The 26,888-nt window shown below is 38.4% G+C and overlaps 1 protein-coding gene across 2 annotated transcripts in view; it reads right to left on the bottom strand.

Moving 5' to 3' along the window:
- The window catches only part of nphp4 (nephronophthisis 4), a 226,587-nt gene that overhangs the window by 52,837 nt on the left and 146,862 nt on the right, over nucleotides 1-26,888 (bottom strand). For both annotated transcript variants that reach the window (XM_039658098.2, XM_039658100.2), the window contains one exon: nucleotides 26,202-26,346. In XM_039658098.2, the coding sequence (XP_039514032.2) occupies nucleotides 26,202-26,346 (145 nt within the window). The remainder of the gene's footprint in view (nucleotides 1-26,201; nucleotides 26,347-26,888) is intronic.

The following is a 26,888-nucleotide window of genomic DNA, read 5'->3' as shown; positions in this document are numbered from 1 at the left end:
GTAAATAAAAATCCCAAAAAAAAACAAACATCAAATGTGTTTTTAGTCAGAGTATTATTTTATACAGAAACAAATATTTGTAATTCAGATAAGAATGAAGTTAGTGTTTTAAAATCTTAAGGAAAACAAATATATTGAAATATAGCACATGAATTTTAAATTCATTCAACTTCAATTACAAATACAATCTTACTTTTATTTAAAGCAAACTATACATTTAAAAGATGGGGGTTATATGCCTATTTTGTCATTTAAAAATATTGTTATGCAAAATTGTTATGCAAAAAGACAAGGACTTAGAGTGGCTGGAAAAAATCGCAGCCAGCCACACACACACACACATAAACACAGACAACAGCCCTCCCCTCCCCACACAGACACACACACCCACACACACACACACACAGAGAGAGAGAGAGAGAGAGAGAGAGAGAGAGAGAGAAAATCGCAGGGGAAATAAATCCATTCAAACTACAATATCTGACTTTCTGTTGCTCAGAGCGAATGACTTTAAATTGGAAAGTTGATCGGCTTGACGAGAACAATATACGTGGTAAGTTTTGTAACTGTAGGTAAATTGAGCAAAGTTATAACACACTTTATGTGTCCTTTTTTAGTCATAAAATTCATTTCCTCGCCACGGCCAGATCGTTCGAGATATCAAAAATCCGTCCGGAATTGAGCATCCTCAATGTCTTGACTTCATGCACACCGAGTTTGGTTGTGATTGGTAAACACATGCCTTGTGATTTGATGTATTTCTCCTAGGACAATTATTCAAACAACCCATAATTCATAATTCATAAATAACTTCCATTTGAACTGTCATAAAACTTAGAGCACGAAAGTTGTTTGGCCTGATGTGATCTTTAATTGTACCGAGTTTCATATTAATTCATGCAAGTGTGTTTGATTTATGGACAAATTTTTGAATCCCAGTCCAGGGGGCTCTGTCGAGCCGCCCTGCCACGCCCGGTTACCAGCTTCAGCCCGGCCCTGATGGCCATGGGTTCTGACCCGTGTGCAAAGTTTCAAGAGTTTTAGAGGATGTTAAGGCCCCCGAAAATGCCAGAGAAGTTGCACACAGCAAATAAAGGGTTAAAATTAACCTGACAGGCGCCCCTCCTCTCACTCACACAGAGAGACACTGAGAGACTGGCAAAATTCTGAGATTTTCTCTACATTCAAACAAACATATCTGACTTTCTGTGGGTCCTAGCTAATGAGTGTCAATTAGAAAGTTGTCCGGCTCGAGGAGTACAATATACATACTGATTTTTGTAACTGTAGATAAAACTAACAACCCCACTTTTGTCAAAAGGTGGCGCTACTGAGCCCTCACCACACCCGTTTCTGAAACTTTGCACATGTCTACTGGCTAATAAATGTCATGTGTCTGTCGAGTTTCATGCAATTTGAAGCATGCTAAGAGTCTCAAAAGCATCCTAAAAGAATGGTAAAGTTTGATGCGTTGCCACGGCAACAGTTTCAAAGATATCAAGAATCCATTTACAGGTCTTCATCTGCCATGTATTTGCATTATACAGATGAAGTTTGAAGCAAATCGAGTTAAAATTAGAGGGTGATTTCAAAGCATTTTGAAAATGACACACTTCCTGCTGCCAGTTGGTGGCGCTATAACTTTGACTCACAATAGTCACATCCATGTGATCGTCCTCTTACAGCGAACATACTGCTGAAGTTTCATCAAGATCGGTTGATGTGTGCTGAAGTTATGATACACTTCCTGTTTCACGTTTCTCGCCATAATTTTGTTTCCTCGCCACGGCCAAACCGTTCGAGATATCAAAAATCCCCTCGCAAACTTTCATCCTCAATGTCTTGACTTCACGCTGACCGAGTTTCGTCGAATTTGGATCAAAGCTCTAGGAGGAGTATTAAAAATTCCATTGCGAGTGTTTTACGAACAACCCTAAATAGCCGACTTCCTGTTGGGCTGGGGTAAAAAGTAAAAGCACGAGGTATAGATGAAACGATGAGATCAACATGTGTACCGAGTTTCATATTATTAAATGCAAGCGTGTTTGATTTATGGACCAAGTGTTCGGACCCCGTTCCAGGGGGCGCTGTCTAGCCCCCCTGCCACGCCCGGGTACCATCTTCAGCCCAGCCCTGATGGCCGCGGGTTCTGACCCGTGTGCAAAGTTTCAAGAGTTTTTGAGCATGTTAAGGGCCCCAAAAGTGCCCGAATAGTCGTATAAATAATAATAATAATAATAAATATAGCTGCGAGCAGCGATTGCGGGCCCAAGCCGGTGGCACCGCAACCCCGATGCCTTTAGCTACCCAAAGGCACCGGGATGGTGGTACCGCCGGCTTTGGCCCTTTATCGCTGCTCACAGCTATATTTATATTTAATATAAAGCCGGTGGCACCGCCACCTTGGTGCCTTTAGGGTTATTCTGTACGACGTGTAAAAACGTAACCCCCGCTTTGACTATCAAAAAGAAGTGTATTGTAGAGCTTGCATCAATGCGGACTCGATGCGCTGTGCGCTGTAACTCCATGTGGCTTTAAGCGCATCATTCTCCACTCGGGATGCGCATAAGCGTTTTGTGCCACACTGTACTGAGCCTTTCATATCATAATGCAGTGACGCAATGACAGATTATTAATTGCCTTTCTTGTTCTGTTCCATCTATTATATGTTGATAATAGATAGGACAGAGCACTAAAAACCTCAAACAAAGCACTAAAAACTTAAGCTGTTTGCTGTGTAGTCTGAGAATGAGCTGTTTGATTTGCACCCTCTTCCTCTTCACTGTCCTCCATAAAAACCAGCTATTCAGGTCCATGTTGTTCTAGAAAGTTTGTATGTTGCTGCCTCAATTAACATCTCTGCTATACATTTAAAACATGGCTATATCTAAAATAATTTATCTTTTTGATTTTTGTTATCTTGTTTTTCATGAATATTTTACAACAATACAAAGAGCAATGTGTATTTTCCAATAATATCAGAGGTGGGGACAAGTCACACATGGTCAAGTCCAAGCAAGTCTCAAGTCTTAACCATCAAGTCTCGAGTCAAGTCTCAAGTCGCAGTTCAGATAAATCAAGCAAGTCAAGTCAAGTCAAGGGTTCTTCTAAGCAAGTCAAGTCAAGTCCTGATAAGTTTCAAGTAAAGTCAAGTCACACTACTAAAATAAATAGAGGTAAATTTTTTCGATACATATTTATTTTTGCACAGAAAAGATGAACTTTTATACATATATTTTGTATCTTACATTTGCTATATTAATCATATGCATATCTGTGCTACATTAATATCTGAAAATAAAATAAAATTGTGTTGTTTACACAAAACGTTCAGAGTCTAAGATGTATCGATTCTAAGATGTATAATCCAATCTGTCTAATTCAATTTAATTGAAACGGTCTAAAATGTATGAAATCTAAAATGTAATATCTTATATCTTATATAAATGTAAAATATAAAATGTATGAAATGTATGAGAATATAAAATGCAATTTTTTTTTAATTCAGTAGTTTTTCTTATCATAGCCAACAAATGTCTTCGGAAACTCCTTTTCCTCGATTTACTGAAACCTATATGTAAAACGCATTTGCAGCTGCACAGCCGTGTATATATCTATGCTGCATATACAGACATCCCAACCTACAAGAATTCATTTCAGGGAGGTATATCTCAATGAATGTAATGTTAGGGGGGGGGGGGGGGGGGTTAATATATGTTATATTAACATATTTAAAATATGTTTAAAATAAATATAAAATAAAAATGGTAATATGTTATATTAACATATTTTATATTTAATAAATATTACATATTAAATAATATTATGTATATTATATATTAAATTTACATAAATATTAACAAATGATTGTTTTAATTATGGAATTCTCCATAATTAACTCCTAAACTTCAGAAGAGAACAATTCTTTGTAAGGAAGGAGGGGTTTCTTTATTGTACATTTATTTGCATGTAGTATGTAGCATATGGTTTGCGTTGGTCAGTACAGCGCTGACTATTGAGTGTCGCTAGGAAACACGTCCGCGCTGCGCTGACGAATCGGCTGCGCGGCTCGGATCATTGAACCGTGCAGATGACATGTCTGCGCGGCACGAGCTCTGTAAAGCCCCGCTGTCTCGTCCCACTTTTGGTTTGTTTGGCTTCCCATATCTCTGCCGTGCACACGCCGCACGCTATGTAGCCTATGTTATACGCGCAGTATCTCGCTCTAGATTCCGGGAGATTTTAACTCATTTGCGGGCATCAGGGAGACGCTATCAATATGCGTGAGACTCCCGGAACTTCCGTTTGGCGCGGTTTGAATTGAGCAGCGTAAAGGCACAGATGCCGATATATTGATGCTGACGTCATAATATATATTTTAATTAACTTTAGCCTATTGCTGTTTGTTTATTATATGTTCAAGTCATTGTCGAGTCTTCCACTTCAAGTCAAGTCAAGTCTCAAGTAACTTGTTCTCAAGTCAAAGTCAAGTCAAGTCATTTTTGTACTTTAATCAAGCAAGTCACAAGTCCTTAAAATTGTGACTCGAGTCAGACTCGAGTCAAGTCATGTGACTCGAGTCCCCCACCTCTGAATAATATAGTTTGTAATGGCTTTTTTTGTCATAGATTATAATCATATATTTTTTGGATTTGTTATTTATCTTTATAATGAAGTTGTCTGTATTAAGTAGATTGTGTTTAACACACACAAGAGTGATTTATTAGTTCAACACATAGTTATAGAAATTCTACTTTATCTAAAAAAACCCTGCACTTTATAAACACACACACACACACACACACACACACACACACACACACACACACACACACACACACACACATAAATACATGTAAATAAAAATACCAAAAAAAAAACCATCAAATGTGTTTTTAGTCAGAGTATTATTTTACACAGAAACAAATATTTGTAATTCAGATAAGAATGAAGTTAGTGTTTTAAAATCTTAAGGAAAACAAATATATTGAAATATAGCACATGAATTTTAAATTCATTCAACTTCAATTACAAATACAATCTTACTTTTATTTAAAGCAATCTATACATTTAAAAGATGGGGGTTATATGCCTATTTTGTCATTTAAAAAAATTGTTATGCAAAATTGTTATGCAAAAAGACAAGGACTTAGAGACAAAGACTTGTAGGAAAAATCACAGCCAGCCACACACACACACATAAACACAGACAACAGCCCTCCCTTCCCCACACACACACACCCATACACACACACACACACACACACACACACAGAGAGAGAGAGAGAGAGAGAGAGAGAGAGAGAGAGAATCGCAGGGGAAATAAATCCATTCAAACTACAATATCTGACTTTCTGTTGCTCAGAGCGAATGACTTTAAATTGGAAAGTTGATCGGCTTGACGAGAACAATATACGTGGTAAGTTTTGTAACTGTAGGTAAATTGAGCAAAGTTATAACACACTTTATGTGTCCTTTTTTAGTCATAAAATTAATTTCCTCGCCACGGCCAGACCGTTCGAGATATCAAAAATCCGTCCGGAATTGAGCATCCTCAATGTCTTGACTTCATGCACACCGAGTTTGGTTGTGATTGGTAAACACATGCATTGTGATTTGATGTATTTCTCCTAGGACAATTATTCAAACAACCCATAATTCATAATTCATAAATAACTTCCATTTGAACTGTCATAAAACTTAGAGCACGAAAGTTGTTTGGCCTGATGTGATCTATAATTGTACCGAGTTTCATATTAATTCACGCAAGTGTGTTTGATTTATGGACAAATGTTCGAATCCCAGTCCAGGGGGCGCTGTCGAGCCGCCCTGCCACGCCCGATGACCAGCTTCAGCCCGGCCCTGATGGCCATGGGTTCTGACCCGTGTGCAAAGTTTCAAGAGTTTTAGAGGATGTTAAGGCCCCCGAAAATGCCAGAGAAGTCGCACACAGCAAATAAAGGGTTGAAATTAACCTGACAGGCGCCCCTCCTCTCACTCACACAGAGAGACACTGAGAGACTGGCAAAATTCTAAGATTTTCTCTACATTCAAACAAAGATATCTGACTTTCTGTGGGTCCTAGCTAATGAGTATCAATTAGAAAGTTGTCCGGCTCGAGGAGTACAATATACATACCGATTTTTGTAACTCTAGTTAAAACTAACAACCCCACTTTTGTCAAAAGGTGGTGCTACTGAGCCCTCACCACGCCCGTTTCTGAAACTTTGCACATGTCTACTGGCTAATAAATGTGATGTGTCTGTCAAGTTTCATGCAATTTCAAGCATGCTAAGGGTCTCAAAAGCATCCTAAAAGAATGGTAAAGTTTGATGCGTTGCCACGGCAACAGTTTAAAAGATATCAAGAATCCATTCACAGGTCTACATCTGCCGTATATTTACATTATACAGATTAAGTTTGAAGCAAATCGGGTAAAAATAAAAGGGTGATTTCAAAGCATTTTGAAAGTGACACACTTCCTGCTGCCAGTTGGTGGCGCTATAACTTTGACTCACAATAGTCACATCCATGTGATCGTCCTCTTACAGCGAACACACTGCTGAAGTTTCATCAAGATCAGTTAATGTATGCTGAAGTTATAACACACTTCCTGTTTCACGTTTCTCGCCATAATTTCGTTTCCTCGCCACGGCCAAACCGTTCGAGATATCAAAAATCCCCTCGCAAACTTTCATCCTCAATGCCTTGACTTCATGCTGACCGAGTTTCGTGCCGTGTGTTTGAATTCTCTAGGAGGAGTATTGCACATTCCATTGCGAGTGTTTTACAAACAAACCTCAATAGCCGACTTCCTGTTGGGCTGGGGTAAAAAGTAAGAGTGTGAGGTATAGATGAAACGATGAGATCAACATGTGTACCGAGTTTCATATTATTACATTCAAGCGTGTTTGATTTATGGACCAAGTGTTCGGACCCCCTTCCAGGGGGCGCTGTCTAGCCCCCCTGCCACACCCAGGTACCATCTTCAGCCCGGCTCTGATGGCTGTGGGATCTGACCTGTGTGCAAAGTTTCAAGAGTTTTCAAACCCGTTAAGGGCCCCAAAAGCCGCTAAGAGTCTCAAAATCATCAAAAAAAAGAATTTTAAAGTTTGATGCGTTGCCACGGCAACAGTATCAAAGATATCAAGAATCCATTCACAGGTCTTCATCTGCCGTGTATTTACATTATACAGATTAAGTTTGAAGCAAATCGGGTAAAAATAAGAGGGTGATTTTAAAGCATTTTGAAAGTGACACACTTCCTGCTGCCAGTTGGTGGCGCTATAACTTTGACTCACAATATTCACATCCATGTGATCGTCCTCTTACAGCGAACAATCTGCTGAAGTTTCATCAAGATCAGTTAATGTATGCTGAAGTTATAACACACTTCCTGTTTCACGATTCTCGCCATAATTTCGTTTCCTCGCCACGGCCAAACCGTTCGAGATATCAAAAATCCCCTCGCAAACTTTCATCCTCAATGCCTTGACTTCATGCTGACCGAGTTTCGTGCCGTGTGTTTGAATTCTCTAGGAGGAGTACTTCAAATTCCATTGCGAGTGTTTTATGAACAACCCTAAATAACCGACTTCCTGTTGGGCTGGGCTAAAAAGTAATAGTATGAGGTATATATGAACGATGAGATCAACATGTGTACCGAGATTCATATTATTACATACAAGCGTGTTTGAGTTATGGACCAAGTTTTCGGACCCCGTTCCAGGGGGCGCTGTCTAGCCCCCCTGCCACGCCCGGGTACCATCTTCAGCCCGGCCCTGATGGCCGCGGGTTCTGACCCGTGTGCAAAGTTTCAAGAGTTTTTGAGCATGTTAAGGGCCCCAAAAGTGCCCGAATAGTCGTATAAATAATAATAATAATAATAAATATAGCTGCGAGCAGCGATGAAGGGCCCAAGCCGGTGGCACCGCAACCCCGGTTCCTTAGTTACCTAAAATCACCAGGGTGGCCATGCCACTGGCTTTGGCCCTTCATCGCGGATCACAGCTATATATATATATATATATACTGTATATATACATATATGAAGCCGGTGGCACCGCCACCCTGGTGCCTTTAGGTTTATTGTGCACGACATGCAAAATGTAACCCTGCTTTGACTGATGCAAGCTCTACAGCACAGTTTATAGTAAGAAAGAATATAGTAAGAAAGAAAAGTAAGCTGTTACTCTGAGATGGTTTGGGAAACAAACATTCATCATGTCGCATTGGTTTTAGTTACTTGTCCTCGAACAGAGCCCTAATCTGTTTATATTTCAGTTACACATTCTACATTGATTAAAAAAGAAAAATCAAATGTGTTTTTAATTCATACAGAAATAAAATATTTATAATTCAGCTGAGAATAAAGTTAGTTCAAATTTGAAGAAAAACAAATATATGATCTGAAATATAGCACATTCATTTTTAAATTCATTCAGGTTCAATTACCAAAAATACAATCTTAATTTAATTTAAAGCAAATAATAAATCTAAAATATATGGGTTATATGCATATTTTGTAAAAAAAAAAAAAAAGAAAAAAAAAGAAAGAAAGATATATATCCAAAAACACAAGGCCTTAAACTTTAACAAGGGTGCAACTCTTATCACTACAACAAACATAGTCACACACACAAGTCAAGTCACTTACATTTTAGATGCAATATTGACTTTTTAGATGCAATATTGACTTTTTTCTGTTTCAGCAGAGAAAATAGTTAAACAAAGATCACAGCGACCCATCGCGCATCTCAAAGCAATGTGTTTTCTCATTACTGAATGATTCAGCATTTTGAATCCATGACTCGTTCATTAAGACGGTCATCTGGCGACACCTTATGGTGATTTAGGGTTATGTTTAAAAGTATCGTTCTTTACAGCGATTTTTAATTGACTCCTGTTAAACCAATCTCGTAACATTATTGTGTAACCGATTTAATTTGATCAGCCTTACCTAGGGTAAAAGCCCTATAGTGTCTTATTATTCTAAATTATTGAATTTATTGATCAAATTTACTAATGAAAAATGAAGCATACATTTATTAAGACTAGGCTGCCCTGCAGATATTAGGCTACAATATGCAGATTTAAATATACCATTTATCAAATAATCTGTTTATTTTTAGGTTACACATTACATTGTTTAAAAAATAAAAATCAAATGTGACCCGCTCTGGCGAAATGAGTCGGAAGTTGCAACCTTCCATTTTAAGATATGGGCCGATTATGTGGAAAAACCATGAAATAACAAAAAAAAAATATATATATATATATATATATATATATTTTGATAATTTCAAAGAACAGACATTCAAAAATAATCTCACAGGGTTTCGTAGTCGAGATAATTGAGTAAAGGTATTTAAATAACGATTAAAGTTGTCAAAGCTTTAAATTCGCTGAAATAAACATTGCTCTTCTCAACTCCCCTCGTCATCTCTGAGCATTTCCCGGGTATCCCCTGAAACGTTGAACTCACTGGAGGCTTCTAACCTAAACTGCGTGAGTATATTTATCTGCAAGAAGAATATAGCCTATGTAAGGCTGTAACGATCGCGACACTCAGATCCACGAACCTGTGTCGCGGTGTGAGAAGACAGAATCACAACACCGACACGTCCCTTCAACTCCCGAAGTTATCCTTCACGTCCAGACCCAATGCTAGCTACAACATCTTTAAATTACTATTAGTATTATTTGAAGTTAACATTATAAAATACGTAGACTTACACCACAAAACTTAAATTATTACTATTTTTTTTTTAAATTGGGCAATTTCAGCATTATGGAGGAGATCCAATTCCCAGATAATTAAATATTTTAATAAATTGGCCTGTGTGAACCACACTGCACAAACCAAAAGTAATACTCACCGGATGAAGAAGGGTTGACTCTCTCCAGAACATAAAATCTTTATTTTATTTTCCGTGTTCGCATTGAGGAAAAACAATCCGAACGTGACCGTTCTCTGGAAGCAGCACTAAAACTTTCACATAGCTTAAACATGCAAGCACAAAGCCTTTCTTTAAAGTAAATTTCGTTTTAAAATAATTATCTTAATTTAAATCAATGTTTCATCAACCAGTTACTAGGATTTAATAATAAGAAATAAATTGCAGACAATAGGCTAGGCCTAATCACGACGCGGAGACGCGCGGCACGTGAACTGAAGCTTGTCTCATGAACCGAAAGTCAGCGTATAAGGTATCCTCACAGACATATATATTGAAATGTTTTAAACACAACCATTCAAAATGAAAGAAAACAGACTGCTCTCTGCTTATGTGGGCTAATCCGTATGAAAACTGAATTTCTCTCTGACTCCTCTTTAATCTTTCTGATTTTAGAACATTTTTGTAAAAGTGACTTTTTAATTATTTATTTCAAAAAAATTAAAAATAAGTTGAGTTTCAGCCTCGTTAAATTGCATTTATATATGTTAATCTATTTGGTCAAATTAAGCTATATAAAATAAATAGTTTATCCCTTAAAATGCTATGGATTTTGAAAGATATCAAAAAAAAAAAAAAAAAACGGGCAAAAAAACTTTAAAAGCGATTTTCTTAGGTTTTCAATTGGAAAAAAAGGGCAGACGACCAGAATTCAAATCTGTATATCTTTACAACCATTCAAGGTATGACCAAGGTATCATTTGAAAGCTTACAGTGTCCTCTTTCCATTAATATCAAAATCTCAATTTTTGAATTTGGGTCACTGTGACTAATTTTGCTGGATCAGGTCGGTCACAAATTTGTTTTTTATTGTAGTATTATTTTATACAGATAATACATTATAATTATATATAATATACAAAATATAACCGTGGGCGCGATTAAACAGTGTTACAATAAAACTCAACATTGTGTTTTTTAAAAATAAATTCAAATAATACAAATCCCGAAATTGCGCTAATTTTAAAATTAAACTAAAACTCATGGCTGCACAAGCATTCATAACTGTGCGCGCCAACAGCGAGGAACCAGCAGAACAGAGTGAACGTTCATTCTGTTTAGTTCAATCCTACTTAATAGGAATTTATTTAAAATGCTTGCTCTACTCCACAACATTAATGTCTTGTGCGGATATCTGTATTTTGACTTTCGGTTTTAAGTAAGCGATTTAAAAGTTCCCGAGTCCCAGCGGAGTCACACGTTGATTAACCGGTGGGAATATACACAATAGGCCTAACTGATATTGAACACAAGAGGGCAGTATAGCACTACGTATGACTCAGATTATTTTTTCTTCTTCTGAATTTTAAAACCATTCTGGCTGTTTTTGAACGTAAACATAATTCTTAAATGAAAAAAGGGGAAAAACTGGTTTAATTATAATATTTGTATAATTTAATTTAGAAACAAATGATGTATAATTACATTTTTAGAAGATATGAGGCTTTTAGTGTTTACTGTTTACTTTTTTGACATTACTTTAATCTTTTGCCAAAGTTGCACATGCCTACTGGCTAATAAATGTGATTTATCTGTCGAGCTATCTGTATCTATCTGTTTCAAGCAATTTCAAGCATAGTCCCAAAAGTATTAAAAAAGAATGTTAAAGTTTGATTTGTTGCCAAAGCAACAGTATCAAAGATATCAAGAATCCATCCACAGGTCTACATCTGCTGTATTTTTACATTATACAGATGAAGTTTGAAGCAAATCGGGTAAAAATAAAAGGGTGATTTCAAAGCATTTTGAAAGTGACACACTTCCTGCTGCCAGTTGGTGGCGCTATAACTTTGACTCACAATAGTCACATCCATGTGATCGTCCTCTTACAGCGAACACACTGCTGAAGTTTTATCAAGATCAGTTAATGTATGCTGAAGTTATAACACACTTCCTGTTTCACGTTTCTCGCCATAATTTTATTTCCTCGCCACGGCCAAACCGTTCAAGATATCAAAAATCCCCTCGCAAACTTTCATCCTCAATGCCTTGACTTCATGCTGACCGAGTTTCGTGCCGTGTGTTTGAATTCTCTAGGAGGAGTATTGCACATTCCATTGCGAGCGTTTTACAAACAAACCTCAATAGCCGACTTCCTGTTTGGCTGGGGTAAAAAGTAAGAGCGTGAGGTATAGATGAAACGATGAGATCAACATGTGTACCGAGTTTCATATTATTACATGCAAGCGTGTTTGATTTATGGACCAAGTGTTCGGACCCCGTTCCAGGGGGCGCTGTCTAGCCCCCCTGCCACACCCAGGTACCATCTTCAGCCCGGCTCTGATGGCTGTGGGATCTGACCTGTGTGCAAAGTTTCAAGAGTTTTCAAACCCGTTAAGGGCCCCAAAAGCCGCTAAGAGTCTCAAAATCATAAAAAAAAAGAATTTTAAAGTTTGATGCGTTGCCACGGCAACAGTATCAAAGATATCAAGAATCCATTCACAGATCTTCATCTGCTATGTATTTACATTATACAGATTAAGTTTGAACCACATCGGGTAAAAAGAAAAGGGTGAGTTCAAAGCATTTTGAAAGTGACACACTTCCTGCTACCAGTTGGTGGCGCTATAACTTTGACTCACAATAGTCACATCCATGTGATCGTCCTCTTACAGCGAACATACTGCTGAAGTTTCATCAAGATCAGTTAATGTATGCTGAAGTTATAACACACTTCCTGTTTCACGTTTCTCGCCATAATTTCGTTTCCTCGCCATGGCCAAACCGTTCGAGATATCAAAAATCCCCTCGCAAACTTTCATCGTCAATGCCTTGACTTTATGCTGACCGAGTTTCGTGCCGTGTGTTTGAATTCTCTAGGAGTAGTACTTCAAATTCCATTGCGAGTGTTTTATGAACAACCCTAAATAACCGACTTCCTGTTGGGCTGGGGTAAAAAGTAATAGTATGAGGTATATATGAACGATGAGATCTATATGTGCACCGAGTTTCATATTATTACATGCAAGCGTGTTTGATTTATGGACCAAGTTTTCGGACCCCGTTCCAGGGGGCGCTGTCTAGCCCCCCTGCCACGCCCGGGTACCATCTTCAGCCCGGCCCTGATGGCCGCGGATTCTGACCCGTGTGCTAAGTTTCAAGAGTTTTTGAGCATGTTAAGGGCCCCAAAAGTGCCCGAATAGTCGTATAAATAATAATAATAATAATAATAATAATAATCCTAAGGAAAACAATAGGGCCTTCGCCCTTTCAGGGCTTGGGCCCTAAATATAGCTGCGAGCAGCGATGGCGGGCCCAAGCCGGTGGCACCGCAACCCCGGTTCCTTTAGTTACCTAAATGCACCCGGGTGGCGGTGCCGAAGGCTTTGGCCCTTTTATGATTAAATGTTAAAACGGCTTGCCATACTCTGTCATTTCAACTAGTCACAATTATGTTACAGATATCTTAAATGATAATACAAACTATCCAAGATGTAATTACGAATAGACAGAAAGACGTTGATGATATCTACAATGTTAATTCCGGACAGGCAAACTTAGCTTTTAAATGTTAAAAGGGCTTGCCATACAGGGACGTAGGCTCAGAGAGAGGCTCACCATATTCAAACCAAAATATCTGACTTCCTCTTGGTCCGAGCTAATGACTATGTATTAGAAAGTTGTCCGGCTTGAGGAGTACAATGTATATACCGATTTTTGTAACTGTAGATAAAACTAACAACCCCACTTTTGTCAAAAGGTGGCGCTATTTAGTCCTTGCACCATGCCCGTTTCTGAAACTTTGCACATGTCTACTGGCTAATAAATGTGATGTATCTGTTGAGTTTCAAGCAATTTCAATTTCAATTTGACTGTTGAAAAGAAGTGCGCCGATTAGATACTCAGGATCGGTATCGGCTCTGACACTGCCATCTTTGACGAGGCTGATTCAAATTCTATATTGTGCATATACTATTCTATGTTAGGCACAAAGGCACAAAAACTTTCTAAAGTACCATAAAGTTTTTGTGTACTGTATTATTAGTGTTCTGAAGCTATGTGATATAGAAATTAATATTTAAGTCATTAAATTCAAGAACACAAACTTTTCCCTCTCTGCGCCTGTCAGTCATTCTCCATTCAGCATTCAAACAGCACGTCACATTCGGTTACAGTCAATGATGAAACGATCTTCAAGATGATTGAATGTTAATCCTATTATACTGGATCTTTAAGATAAAGGTCTAAAGGTCTATATTTTCGAATGAAGAAACTTTTTCTTGCTGGACTTTATTGCTGTAACTTAATCGTATTACTTTCTACCGGGTGTCGGACGCTGTCGGTTAGATCACAACACTAGAGTCAGAGCACTATAATTGTTCTTCACGCACACAGTAACTGAAATTTAAAACCTTTAAAAGAAAAGGCTCAATAAACTATTGCATAGATAGATAATGTATAATACACTGTTCATAAATATGTATTTCCTTTGTGCTTTGAACTTTTCAATACGGACTCAATGCGCTGTAACTTCATGTGGCTTCAAGCACATCATTCTCCGCTCGGGATGCACATAAGTGCTTTGTGCTGCACCGTATTGGAGCCGTAATATCATAATGCAGTGACGTAATGACAGATTATTAATTGCCTTTCAATTATATGTTGCTGCGTCATTAAACATCTGTCCTATGCATTTCAAACATGTATAGCAGCCATGGCTATATGTTTTTATGATTTTTGTTATCTTGTTTTTCATGAATGTATTTTTCAAAAATAAGAGCAATGTGTATTATCTATTATTAATATGGTTTATAATAGCATTTTTGTCATAGATTATGACAAAGTAATCATATGATCCACCAGCGAGGAACCAGCAGAACAGAGTGAACATTCTTTCTGTTTAGTTCAATCCTACTTAATAGGAATTTATTTAAAATGCTCGCTCTACTCCACACCATTAATGTCTTGTGCGGACATCCGTATTTCGACTTTCGGTTGTAAGTAAGCGATTTAAAAGCTCCCAAGTCCCAGCGGAGTCACACGTTGATTAACCGGTGGGAATATACACAATAGGCCTACCTGATATTGAACACAAGAGGGCAGTATAGCACTACGTATGACTCAGATTATTATTTTTTTATGAATTTTACTACAATTCTGGCTGTTTTTGAATGTAAACATAATTCTTAAATGAAAAAAAGGAAAAATTGGGGAAGTTATAATATTTGTATAATTTAATTTAGAAACAAATGATGTATAATTACATTTTTAGAAGATATGAGGCTTTTAGTGTTTACTTTTTTGACATTACTTTAATATTTTGCCATAGTTGCACATGTCTACTGGCTAATAAATGTGATGTATCTGTTGAGTTTCAAGCAATTTCAAGCATGCTAAGAGTCCCAAAAGCATCAAAAAAGAATGTTAAAGTTTGATTCGTTGCCACGGCAACAGTATCAAAGATATCAAAAATTCTTTCACAGGTCTGCATCTGCCGTGTATTTACATTATACAGATGAAGTTTGAAGCAAATCGGTTAAAAATAAGAGAGTGGTTTCAAAGCATTTTGAAAGTGACACACTTCCTGCTGCCAGTTGGTGGCGCTATAACTTTGACTCACAATAGTCACATCCATGTGATCGGTCTCTTACAGCGAAAACACTGCTGAAGTTTCATCAAGATCAGTTAATGTATGCTGAAGTTATAACACACATCCTGTTTCATGTTTCTCGCCATAATTTCGTTTCCTCGCCACGGCCAAACCGTTCGAGATATAAAAAATCCATTGGCACCTTTTCATCCTTAATGTCTTGACTTCACGCTGATCGAGTTTTGTCGAATTTGGTTCAGTGCTCTAGGAGCAATACTTGAAATTCCATTGCATGTGTTTTAAACACAACCCTAAATAGCCGTCTTCCTGTTGGGCTGGGGTAAAAAGTAAGAGTGTGAAGTAGGCTATATATGAAACGATGAGATCTATATGTGTACCGAGTTTCATATTATTACATGCAAGTGTGTTTGATTTATGGACCAAATTTTCAGACCAAGTTTATTGACCAAGTTAATCTGATTAATAAACTAATTATATAAAACTATTGTCAATGCACTACAATTAAACTAGTTATATGCCTTTACTTATAAAAAATAAAAATAAAAACTTATTTAAAAAATACCAGGCTTGAGAAATGTATTTTCTTTATGCAGGTCATACACACAGCAGTGAAATGGTTAAGCCCCCTCCCCCTGCACACTCACACACACAGACAGCCAGCCAGCCAGCCAAAGACACAGAGACATGTAGGCTCAGAGTGACCATATTCAAACAAAAATATCTGAGTTTCTGTGGGTCCTAGCTAATAAGTGTAAATTAGAAAGTTGTCCGGCTCGAGGAGTACAATATACATACTGAAGATTCAAAATCTCTTCATTTAATGTTGTTTTTAGTACTATTATTATTTTGTATTAATATTCATAATATGTATCCGTTTTATTACATGTATACACACATTATCATTTGTAATCTTTGCATTTTGTGATTATAATGTTTTGAAGATGTAGGAGAGAGAGAGCCTTTAGGAGACTTTGGGATAAGTTAAACTGTATGAGAGAATGTATGTTGGGGTGAGACAGAAAGTTTATGTTGTGTATAGTTTCCATCGGGGATGGATATACATTCCATAGTTAATGGGAAACATATGTTCTTGTGGTAAGGTATGTGTTACTATGGTGATGCAGTTTTTTCTTGGTCAGTGGTATAAAGACTGAGACCCTTTGTTCAAAAAGTAGGAAGAGATGGTAACGATGCAGAATGAAGACCTCTGTTTCTCTTCCTCCTATGTCTTATAAATATTATAAATAAATTCGAGAGATCTCTTGGCAAAATCACTGGTGTCTCTTTTCATGGGGAAAGCAAAATACGTTTTTTTAGATCTACAATTTGGCGTCACGAACAGGATGCATGTCCAGGCATTCGTCTCAATCATTGCAGGTAAGACTTTTTGCTTTATAAAAAGTTCTAAGTCTGCCTGATGATTAGAGACAGTGACTGAAACTGCTGAAAGAACTGTTTGATTTTAGGTACCAGTTGTTTTGCCAATGAATATAAGACATAGTAAAATATAAATACCAAAATGAATAAAAATTAAGTCATTTGAATTGAATTTGGCTTATTTAAGTTCTCTGAAAAGTAAACCTCAAATAATATTTGAAATGCTGGGATAGAGGTGGATCTTTTTTAGAAAAAAGACCATCTAGTCAGAAATTTGGAATTAGCTGTAAAACGGTTAAGCTAGTAAATTTGCTTGGTTATAACTGCGACGTGGTTGGATAGTGGCGGGACTGTTTAAAGAAGGCAGAGTAATCCCTAAAACATCCAGCACACCGAAGATTCGTTCTCAGAAGGAGACGAGGAAGTTTGACACAGGCGGTACTTGATTGACCAAAGCGGTTAAATGTGGCGGGACTGTTTTAAAAATGATGGCAGAGTAATCCCTAAAACATTGTAACACGCTAGAGTTATACAAGTATAAAAGGCGCCCTTGTAACTAGCTAGGATCGTGGGCATTCTGAACCTGACCGTAAAGCTGTTCAAATATTTGAGGAGACTGATCCGAGTTAACTTTAAGGAAAAAATAAATACCAAAGAAATTAATCTGAGATCAAATCTAAAGTATTTGAGAAGAAAGAAAAAAAAGGAACTGTTTTGAGTTTTAAAAAGAAAACTAAAATACTGAAAAGCATTAGAGTTAACTTTTCTTTAATTTTTTCTTTTGTTCTGTGAGTGAGGGAGAAAGAGAGCGAAGCAGCCCCTCCCTTCAGAATTGCCCTGTACCTTCATACACACACATCCAGTTGGTGAGGGAGAGAGGCAGGGAGCCCCACACACACACACTTAGACACACACACATAGGCTGCAGCTCTGAGCACACACACACATACATACACAGACACCATGCAGCTCTGAGCACACACACAGACGCATCACATAGGCTGTAGTTTCTGAACATAGACGCACATACATACATAGTAAATCATCACATGTCCAGAGAAGGAAAACACAACCAGTGATGATTTATTTGATCCAGATTGGACAAATATAATAACTGAAGCTGAAAGGAAATATTCACAAGCACTAGTGAAATCTGCGACAACAGTAACGCCTCCACCTTACAAACCAATTTATCCACCTTTGCCTGAGCAATACACAAGTTCATCTAAACCTCTGACGCAGCCTCAAGCTTCAAGATCAAACGGAGGTCCAGTTGACAAAATGTTTATTGCATCTGCACAAGCAGCTCCAATAATAACGAGATCTAAATCAGCCCAGCCAAGCAGAGACATGATGCGATGTACACCGGCTAATAATTATGGATCTGACTGGGGTGACGAGACAAGGGATGACGACATGACCACAGTTGACAAAATCGGTCCTGAATTTTCTTCACCTGTGATTAAAAGGGAAGAGTCACAACCTGAGATGATGACCGAAGAAAGACCGTTTACTCCGGGAGAACGACAAGCCATTCTCACAGCCTTGCCTCCTCTGAAGAGACAAGATCCAAACACAGAGTTTTGGCGAGAATTAGACTCTCTGGTTGAAGCACATCAAATGACACTAAAAGACATTCACACCATTGTGAAAGCTAAAATCCCAAGAGACCGATGGGAACGCTTGCCAGCAGTGATAACATCAGCCCAATGGGTAGACTTTGGGGTTGATGGCCAGGAAAGACACCTGGGTCTTTGGCAAACATTAGATGTATTCCGAAAGGAAATCCAAGAAATCTTGGGAAGCGGTAAAATTCCATTCACTTCAGTGACATTGATTAAGCAAAAGGATGATGAATCTCCAGACGAATATGCTCTGCGTAAGTGGAACACTTATGAGAGATGGGCTCTCTGCGCTAAGAAACAACCTGACAGAGATGATGTACAATTCACTGACACACTTGTGGATGGGTTTAGCTCTAAATACCAACAAGCGTTATCACTTGGAGTCAATCCAGGCGAAACATATGACCAAATTATGCAATGGGCTGGCCGTCTAGAGATGGCTATGAGGTCAAACCTGGAAGAAGGAAACAAGCCAAACCAAAGAGGAGTGGCGACAGTTCAATATAACATGGACATAGAGAGGTGGTTGAAGATTTGCAGCAACTGTGGAAAGCATGGACACTTAAGAAAAGACTGTTGGGCTAAAGGAGGTGGAGCAGAATGTCAAGGTCCATCTTTTAAACAAGTCATTGTGAAAACTCATGATGAAACTTCTCAAGGGAGGACGTGGACTGAAGCACAAGTTCGTCAGCTCATTGAAGGAATTATGTGTAACTGATTACTGGAACAGCAATGGTTCTACTTCCTGATGTTATGCCACCTGCAGAAACAGGAGGAGACTCTACTTTGTTTCAAGAGAAATTAAGATGCTATTTCACAATGCTGGACAAAATTACCAAAGACAATAATAGAAAGTGAATTCAACAGCAATGGGATGAAAACACACCACTACTGATATTCCACACATTCCTGAGTTAGGCAGTTTTGTTATAGTCAAGCATGTTGTAAAGGGAAGGGTGTAGGAACAGATAGATGGTATCATTGGTCACAAGTTAAACCTTGCTTAGTGAATAACAAAATGATGATGGCCTATGGTTTAAGATTGAGCAAATTTAAGAATTTATTTTTTTAAATACTGGGAAAAGTGATGATTAATTGTTTTTCTGTTTCCATTTCAGGAATCAAGTTCATTGACATTAATTAGAGATGGTTAGAAGTTATTCTTGATAAAAGACATTGATAAAACCGAGAATGGAAAATACGGTGTGAGATAGGAGATTTTACACTACACTACATACAAAACACAACCTCACAAACAATGAACACCCACTTACTGATTTACAACCCCAAGGGATAGGACCTTTTAACATCAACGTTTATTTTAATTTCTTATTTTGGCTCGGAACTGGGGGATTTAATTAATTAACGAGTTAATTAATTAATGAGTCCAGGCACGGGCAGAAGACTTTTTTAGTTTTTCTTTTCTTAGATGATTGGGGTTCATTTTAAATGCATACACATAGATGTTAAATAACACATAGCATGCGGGGACATAACATGGGTTGGGTTTTTGTTTGTTATTTATTTTCTGTTCTTTTCTTTTTCCATTCGTTTGTTCTTCTATGTCTATGTCTTGGTCTACTATTTCTCCTCGCCACTATCACCTCAATAGGTTGGCCACCTGGGGATGATGGTGTGGAACTGACTGTCGTAGTTCCAGAGGAGGGACTGAAGATTCAAAATCTCTTCATTTAATGTTGTTTTTAGTACTATTATTATTTTGTATTAATATTCATAATATGTATCCGTTTTATTACATGTATACACACATTATCATTTGTAATCTTTGCATTTTGTGATTATAATGTTTTGAAGATGTAGGAGAGAGAGAGCCTTTAGGAGACTTTGGGATAAGTTAAACTGTATGAGAGAATGTATGTTGGGGTGAGACAGAAAGTTTATGTTGTGTATAGTTTCCATCGGGGATGGATATACATTCCATAGTTAATGGGAAACATATGTTCTTGTGGTAAGGTATGTGTTACTATGGTGATGCAGTTTTTTCTTGGTCAGTGGTATAAAGACTGAGACCCTTTGTTCAAAAAGTAGGAAGAGATGGTAACGATGCAGAATGAAGACCTCTGTTTCTCTTCCTCCTATGTCTTATAAATATTATAAATAAATTCGAGAGATCTCTTGGCAAAATCACTGGTGTCTCTTTTCATGGGGAAAGCAAAATACGTTTTTTTAGATCTACAATACCAATTTTTGTAACTCTAGTTAAAACTAACAACCCCACTTTTGTCAAAAGGTGGCGCTACTGAGCCCTCACCACGCCCGTTTCTGAAACTTTGCACATGTCTACTGGCTAATAAATGTGATGTGTCTGTCGAGTTTCATGCATTTTGAAGCATGCTAAGGGTCTCAAAAGCATCCTAAAAGCATCCTAAAAGAAGGGTAAAGTTTGATGCGTCGCCACGGCAACAGTTTCAAAGATATCAAGAATCCATTCACAGGTCTACATCTATCGTATGTTTACATTATACAGATGAAGTTTGAAGCAAATCGGGTAAAAATAAAAGGGTGATATCAAAGCATTTTGAAAGTGACACACTTCCTGCTGCCAGTTGGTGGCGCTATAACTTTGACTCACAATAGTCACATCCATGTGATCGTCCTCTTACAGCGAACACACTGCTGAAGTTTCATCAAGATCAGTTAATGTATGCTGAAGTTATAACACACTTCCTGTTTCACGTTTCTCGCCATGATTTCGTTTCCTCGCCACGGACAAACCGTTCGAGATATCAAAAATCCCCTCGCAAACTTTCATCCTCAATGTCTTGACTTCACGCTGACTGAGTTTTAGTCGAATTTGGATCAAAGCTCTAGGAGGAGTATTTGACATTCCATTGCGAGCGTTTTACAAACAAACCTCAATAGCCGACTTCCTGTTGAGCTGGGGTAAAAAGTAAGAGCGCGAGGTATAGATGAAACGATGAGATCAACATGTGTACCGAGTTTCATATTATTACATACAAGCGTGTTTGAGTTATGGACCAAGTGTTCGGACCCCGTTCCAGGGGGCGCTGACGAGCCGCCCTGCCACGCCCGGGTACCATCTTCAGCCCGGCTCTGATGGCCGCGGGTTCTGACCCGTGTGCAAAGTTTCAAGAGTTTTCGAGCATGTTAAGGGCCCCAAAAATGCCCAAAAGGTAGCAGAAAAATAAAAAGAAGAAGAAGAAATATAGCTGCGAGCAGCGATGGCGGGCCCAAGCCGGTGGCACCGCAACCCCGGTTCCTTTAGTTACCTAAAGGCACCGGGGTGGCGGTGTCGCAGGCTTTAGCCCTTTCATGATTAAATGAAATGTTAAAACAGCTTGCCATACTCTATCTGTCGTTTCGACTAGTCACAATTACATTACAGATATCTTAAATGATAATACAAACTATTCAAAATGTAATTAAGACTAGTCACTTTTGTCAAAAGGTGGCGTGTTGATATCTACAATGTTAATTCCGGATAGGCAAACTTAGCTTTTAAATGTTAAAAGGGCTTGCCATATAGGGACGTACAGTAGGCTCAGAGAGAGGCTCACCATATTCAAACCAAAATATCTGACTTCCTCTTGATCCAAACTAATGACTATGAACTAGAAAGTTGTCCGGCTTGAGGAGTAAAATGTATATACCGATTTTTGTAACTGTAGATAAAACTAACAACGCCACTTTTGTCAAAAGGTGGCGCTATTTAGTCCCTGAACCATGCCCGTTTCTGAAACTTTGCACATGTCTACTGGCTAATAAATGTGATGTATCTGTTGATTTTCATGCAATTTCAAGCATGCTAAGAGTCTCAAAAGCATCCTAAAATAATTTCAAAGTTTGATGCGTTGCCACGGCAACAGTATCAGATATATCAAGAATCCATTCTCAGGTCTTCATCTGCCATGTATTTACATTATACAGATGAAGTTTGAAGCAAATCGGGTCAAAATAAAAGGATGATTTTAAAGCATTTGGAAAGTGACACACTTCCTGCTGCCAGTTGGTGGCGCTATAACTTTGACTCACAATAGTCACATCCATGTGATCGTCCTCTTACAGCGAACACACTGCTGAAGTTTCATCAAGATCAGTTAATGTATGCTGAAGTTATAACACACTTCCTGTTTCACGTTTCTCGCCATAATTTCGTTTCCTCGCCACGGCCAAACCGTTCGAGATATCAAAAATCCCCTCGCAAACTTTCATCCTCAATGCCTTGACTTCATGCTGACCGAGTTTCGTGCCGTGTGTTTGAATTCTCTAGGAGGAGTATTGCACATTCCATTGCGAGCGTTTTACAAACAAACCTCAATAGCCGACTTCCTGTTGGGCTGGGGTAAAAAGTAAGAGTGTGAGGTATAGATGAAACGATGAGATCAACATGTGTACCGAGTTTCATATTATTACATTCAAGCGTGTTTGATTTATGGACCAAGTGTTCGGACCCCGTTCCAGGGGGCGCTGTCTAGGCCCCCTGCCACACCCAGGTACCATCTTCAGCCCGGCTCTGATGGCCGCGGGTTCTGACCTGTGTGCAAAGTTTCAAGAGTTTTCAAACCCGTTAAGGGCCCCAAAAGCCGCTAAGAGTCTCAAAATCATCAAAAAAAAGAATTTTAAAGTTTGATGCGTTGCCACGGCAACAGTATCAAAGATATCAAGAATCCATTCACAGGTCTTCATCTGCTATGTATTTACATTATACAGATTAAGTTTGAAGCAAATCGGGTAAAAATAAGAGGTTGATTTCAAAGCATTTTGAAAGTGACACACTTCCTGCTGCCAGTTGGTGGCGCTATAACTTTGACTCACAATATTCACATCCATGTGATCGTCCTCTTACAGCAAACAAACTGCTGAAGTTTCATCAAGATCAGTTAATGTATGCTGAAGTTCTGACACACTTCCTTTTTCACGATTCTCGCCATAATTTCGTTTCCTCGCCACGGCCAAACCGTTCGAGATATCAAAAATCCCCTCGCAAACTTTCATCCTCAATGCCTTGACTTCATGCTGACCTAGTTTCGTGCCGTGTGTTTGAATTCTCTAGGAGGAGTACTTCAAATTCCATTGCGAGTGTTTTATGAACAACCCTAAATAACTGACTTCCTGTTGGGCTGGGGTAAAAAGTAATAGTTTGAGGTATATATGAACGATGAGATCAACATGTGTACCGAGTTTCATATTATTACATACAAGCGTGTTTGAGTTATGGACCAAGTTTTCGGACCCCGTTCCAGGGGGCGCTGTCTAGCCCCCCTGCCACGCCCGGGTACCATCTTCAGCCCGGCCCTGATGGCCGCGGGTTCTGACCCGTGTGCAAAGTTTCAAGAGTTTTTGAGCATGTTAAGGGCCCCAAAAGTGCCCGAATAGTCGTATAAATAATAATAATAATAATAATAATAATAATAATCCTAAGGAAAACAATAGGGCCTTCGCCCTTTCAGGGCTTGGGCCCTAATAATAAATAATCCCAAGGAAAACAATAGGGCCTTCGCCCCTTCAGGGCTTGGGCCCTAATAATAATAATAATCCTAAGGAAAACAATAGGGCCTTCGCCCTTTCAGGGCTTGGGCCCTAATAATAATAATAATCCTAAGGAAAACAATAGGGCCTTCGCCCTTTCAGGGCTTGGGCCCTAATTAAAGAAAGACGACTGTGGCCTCAAGGAGTTTGCTCTTAAACCAACAAAGTAGATCTTTGCACCCGCAAACTTTTCAAAGCGCTCAGAAAAACCTTTCATGCATATACAGTACTGTACATACATACACAACCCAGAACAATTTTGCACAATATTGTGATATAAGTGAGTCCTACTGTTGAGCGTCCAAAACTTTAACAAGTTTAATCCTTCAAAACATCTGAAATATCATCTAGTTCTTCCTCGGTGAATCCGATAACTTTATACTTGCTGGTTGGGCGTTTTATTATCTTTAGATGCCTCCATTAGACCCCTATTTACCCTGCAGAAAAAAAAAATTTCTATAGCTTTGGAAATCATTCAAACATGGAGCTCTTTTATCTGTAGTGGAGCACATGATAGGATTTCCATTAGGATGCACTTTCTCTTATCTTCTAAATGTAGCTATGTTTTAGAGAATAGACAGAAGTCTGCTTTGGTCCCAATTGCAATTGTATACTATTGTTTTTTGTATTTCTCACTACGAAAGGAGAGATAGGGGACTCGCTTGAAAATAATTGTCGAGGAAATGCGATTTTTCTTTCATTCTTTTCCTCTCTCCTGTTCCCCATCTCTCTTTTTCTCTACTGAAATCTTCGCCACGCTTATCAAACCTTTGCAGATGAGCAGTGTGGGGGCCAGAGGCAGGCGAATTATAAAATCCTAATCTTTTCTCCCCTCCATCTGGCCCTGCGTCTCTCTCTCTCTCTCTCTCTGCTCGGTATAAAGGCATAAATAATCTGGAGGTGATAGAGCCTGTTGCTACTGTGAGAAGCGTTTGATAGATGCACCAAACCTCTCAGAATTCAGAGATTATGTTTAACCTGTTCAATTAAGTTATCCGTTTCTTTTATGTGGATTTGCCGTGTTCAATTATTCACTTGTCTGTTCGCATAAAGCTGAAATTAAAGAGGATTTCATTAGGAGCGTTTTTCATTGCTTTTTAACATATGACAATACCAATCACCACGAGTCCAATTACAGAGAAGCTTCATTAATTCACAACGATGTGACATGTCCTATCTGAGCAGAACATTTCGAAACAGTGTGGGATCATGAAGTAAGACATCAATCCATGGGCATTACCCAGAGCGGCAGAATCACAATGTCCCACTTTATGAAAACTTGACTGAATGTATTCAATGGACTGATCAAGCTATTCAAAATACATTTGCATGTACATACTGTACATAATAACAGCTTTTTTTTCCCCAATCCCCTTTCCCTCTGACCAATAATTGTCTTTGCTTTGACCTACTTGATCCTCTGAGGTGCTTTTCGTGGATAAACATCTCTAAGCCTTAGAGAGTGAGTAAACCTCAATCTCTTGTTAATGGTGACCACTCATTCGGATTCAAATAAATGGACAACGCATTAATCCCAGATTGAGATACGGCGTTGAGCAGCTTTTGAGTTTGCCTTGATTTGCCTGTTTTGGATGAGTTAATTGATTCTGACCACTGAGAGAAAGAGACAGAGGAAAGCTGATTGGTATCTGCCTTTTGGGTAATTTTGCAAGAAAAACTTGCATTTTCACTGGGCCTCTAAGAAGGAGCTTAAACAGATAAACATGAAGATAGCCTGTGAATAGCTTTAATTCGGCTTGATGTGGAAAAGAACTGAAATGTTTAAGGTCACTAATGACAGATGCTAAGAGAGCTGCTTTCTTGAAACATTCAGAGGAAGAACATTCTATCTATCCATCCATTCATCCACCCACCCACCCAAAAAACGTATTTTACTTCTACTTTCTAATATTAAAATTTTAGTTCCGGTTTGCTACCTTACTTCACATTCAGGAATTAAATTGTAAGGCATTTTCAATTCAATTCTAAATGGCAAACAACCCTGACAAGCAGAGAAATGTTTTGATATCACCACAAACCAATATTTAAACTTTGCAAGGAAATAATCTTACAAATGGCTTTCTTCTAACAGTCTCTGCATATCAAACAAGAAAAGTAGAATAATAATAGAGCTATCAAGACATTACACATTACAGCTGGTGGTTAGCACATTATCCTTACCAACGTTTCCAAGCCGCAAATGCAGAATTCCTTTTACGGTAGTGTAGACATTGATGGCTAAGTTGGCATCCTGCAGGTACTCCGTAGTGATCACTTCCAGCTCATGGCTCACCTGGACGGCAGCACGGCCTTGACGCAGCATATGCTGTCGAAGTAAACAACAAACATTAATATTAAAGCTGTCAATTTAACGTTTTTAAATCATAGTGTGATTAATTCTAAAAAGAATTGTGCAGGACATTTTTAATGTTTAGAAATGTCCTGAACAAAAAGGCAATGCCTGAAATGTCCCTGAATCAATTGTATTGATCGAACCATGTAAAACAAAAAGATAAACAAAAATAACCAGCAACAAAGACATATGTTGCAGGCTACTGACAAATGCCAACTTCTGACGACCTTGTGGTTGTGTTTGAAGCCCGAATGGACCTTTTGTTCATTCTGAAAAGGTCAGAATCCATGCTAAAGAGGAACAGTCCAATTATGTTGATGTGATTGTATCTATTTCTGGTCTTGTTTTGTTTTAACCTTTATTCAACAGCTGACATCGATGAGAGCTCTAGCCAAGAGACCTGCGGTGGTGAGATCTAACAGACGCAGGTGTCCTGAAGTATGGCATGCATATTTCATAATTTCGACATGACACTCCCATCTGAGCACACTAAATAATGAATACCGCAGAAAGGT

Source organism: Pimephales promelas, chromosome 14, assembly GCF_988280905.1.
Source record: "Pimephales promelas chromosome 14, fPimPro1.hap1.1, whole genome shotgun sequence".
NCBI lineage: Eukaryota > Metazoa > Chordata > Actinopteri > Cypriniformes > Leuciscidae > Pimephales > Pimephales promelas.
Note: the sequence above shows the minus strand (reverse complement) of the source record. Positions and strands in the feature narration are given on the sequence as shown.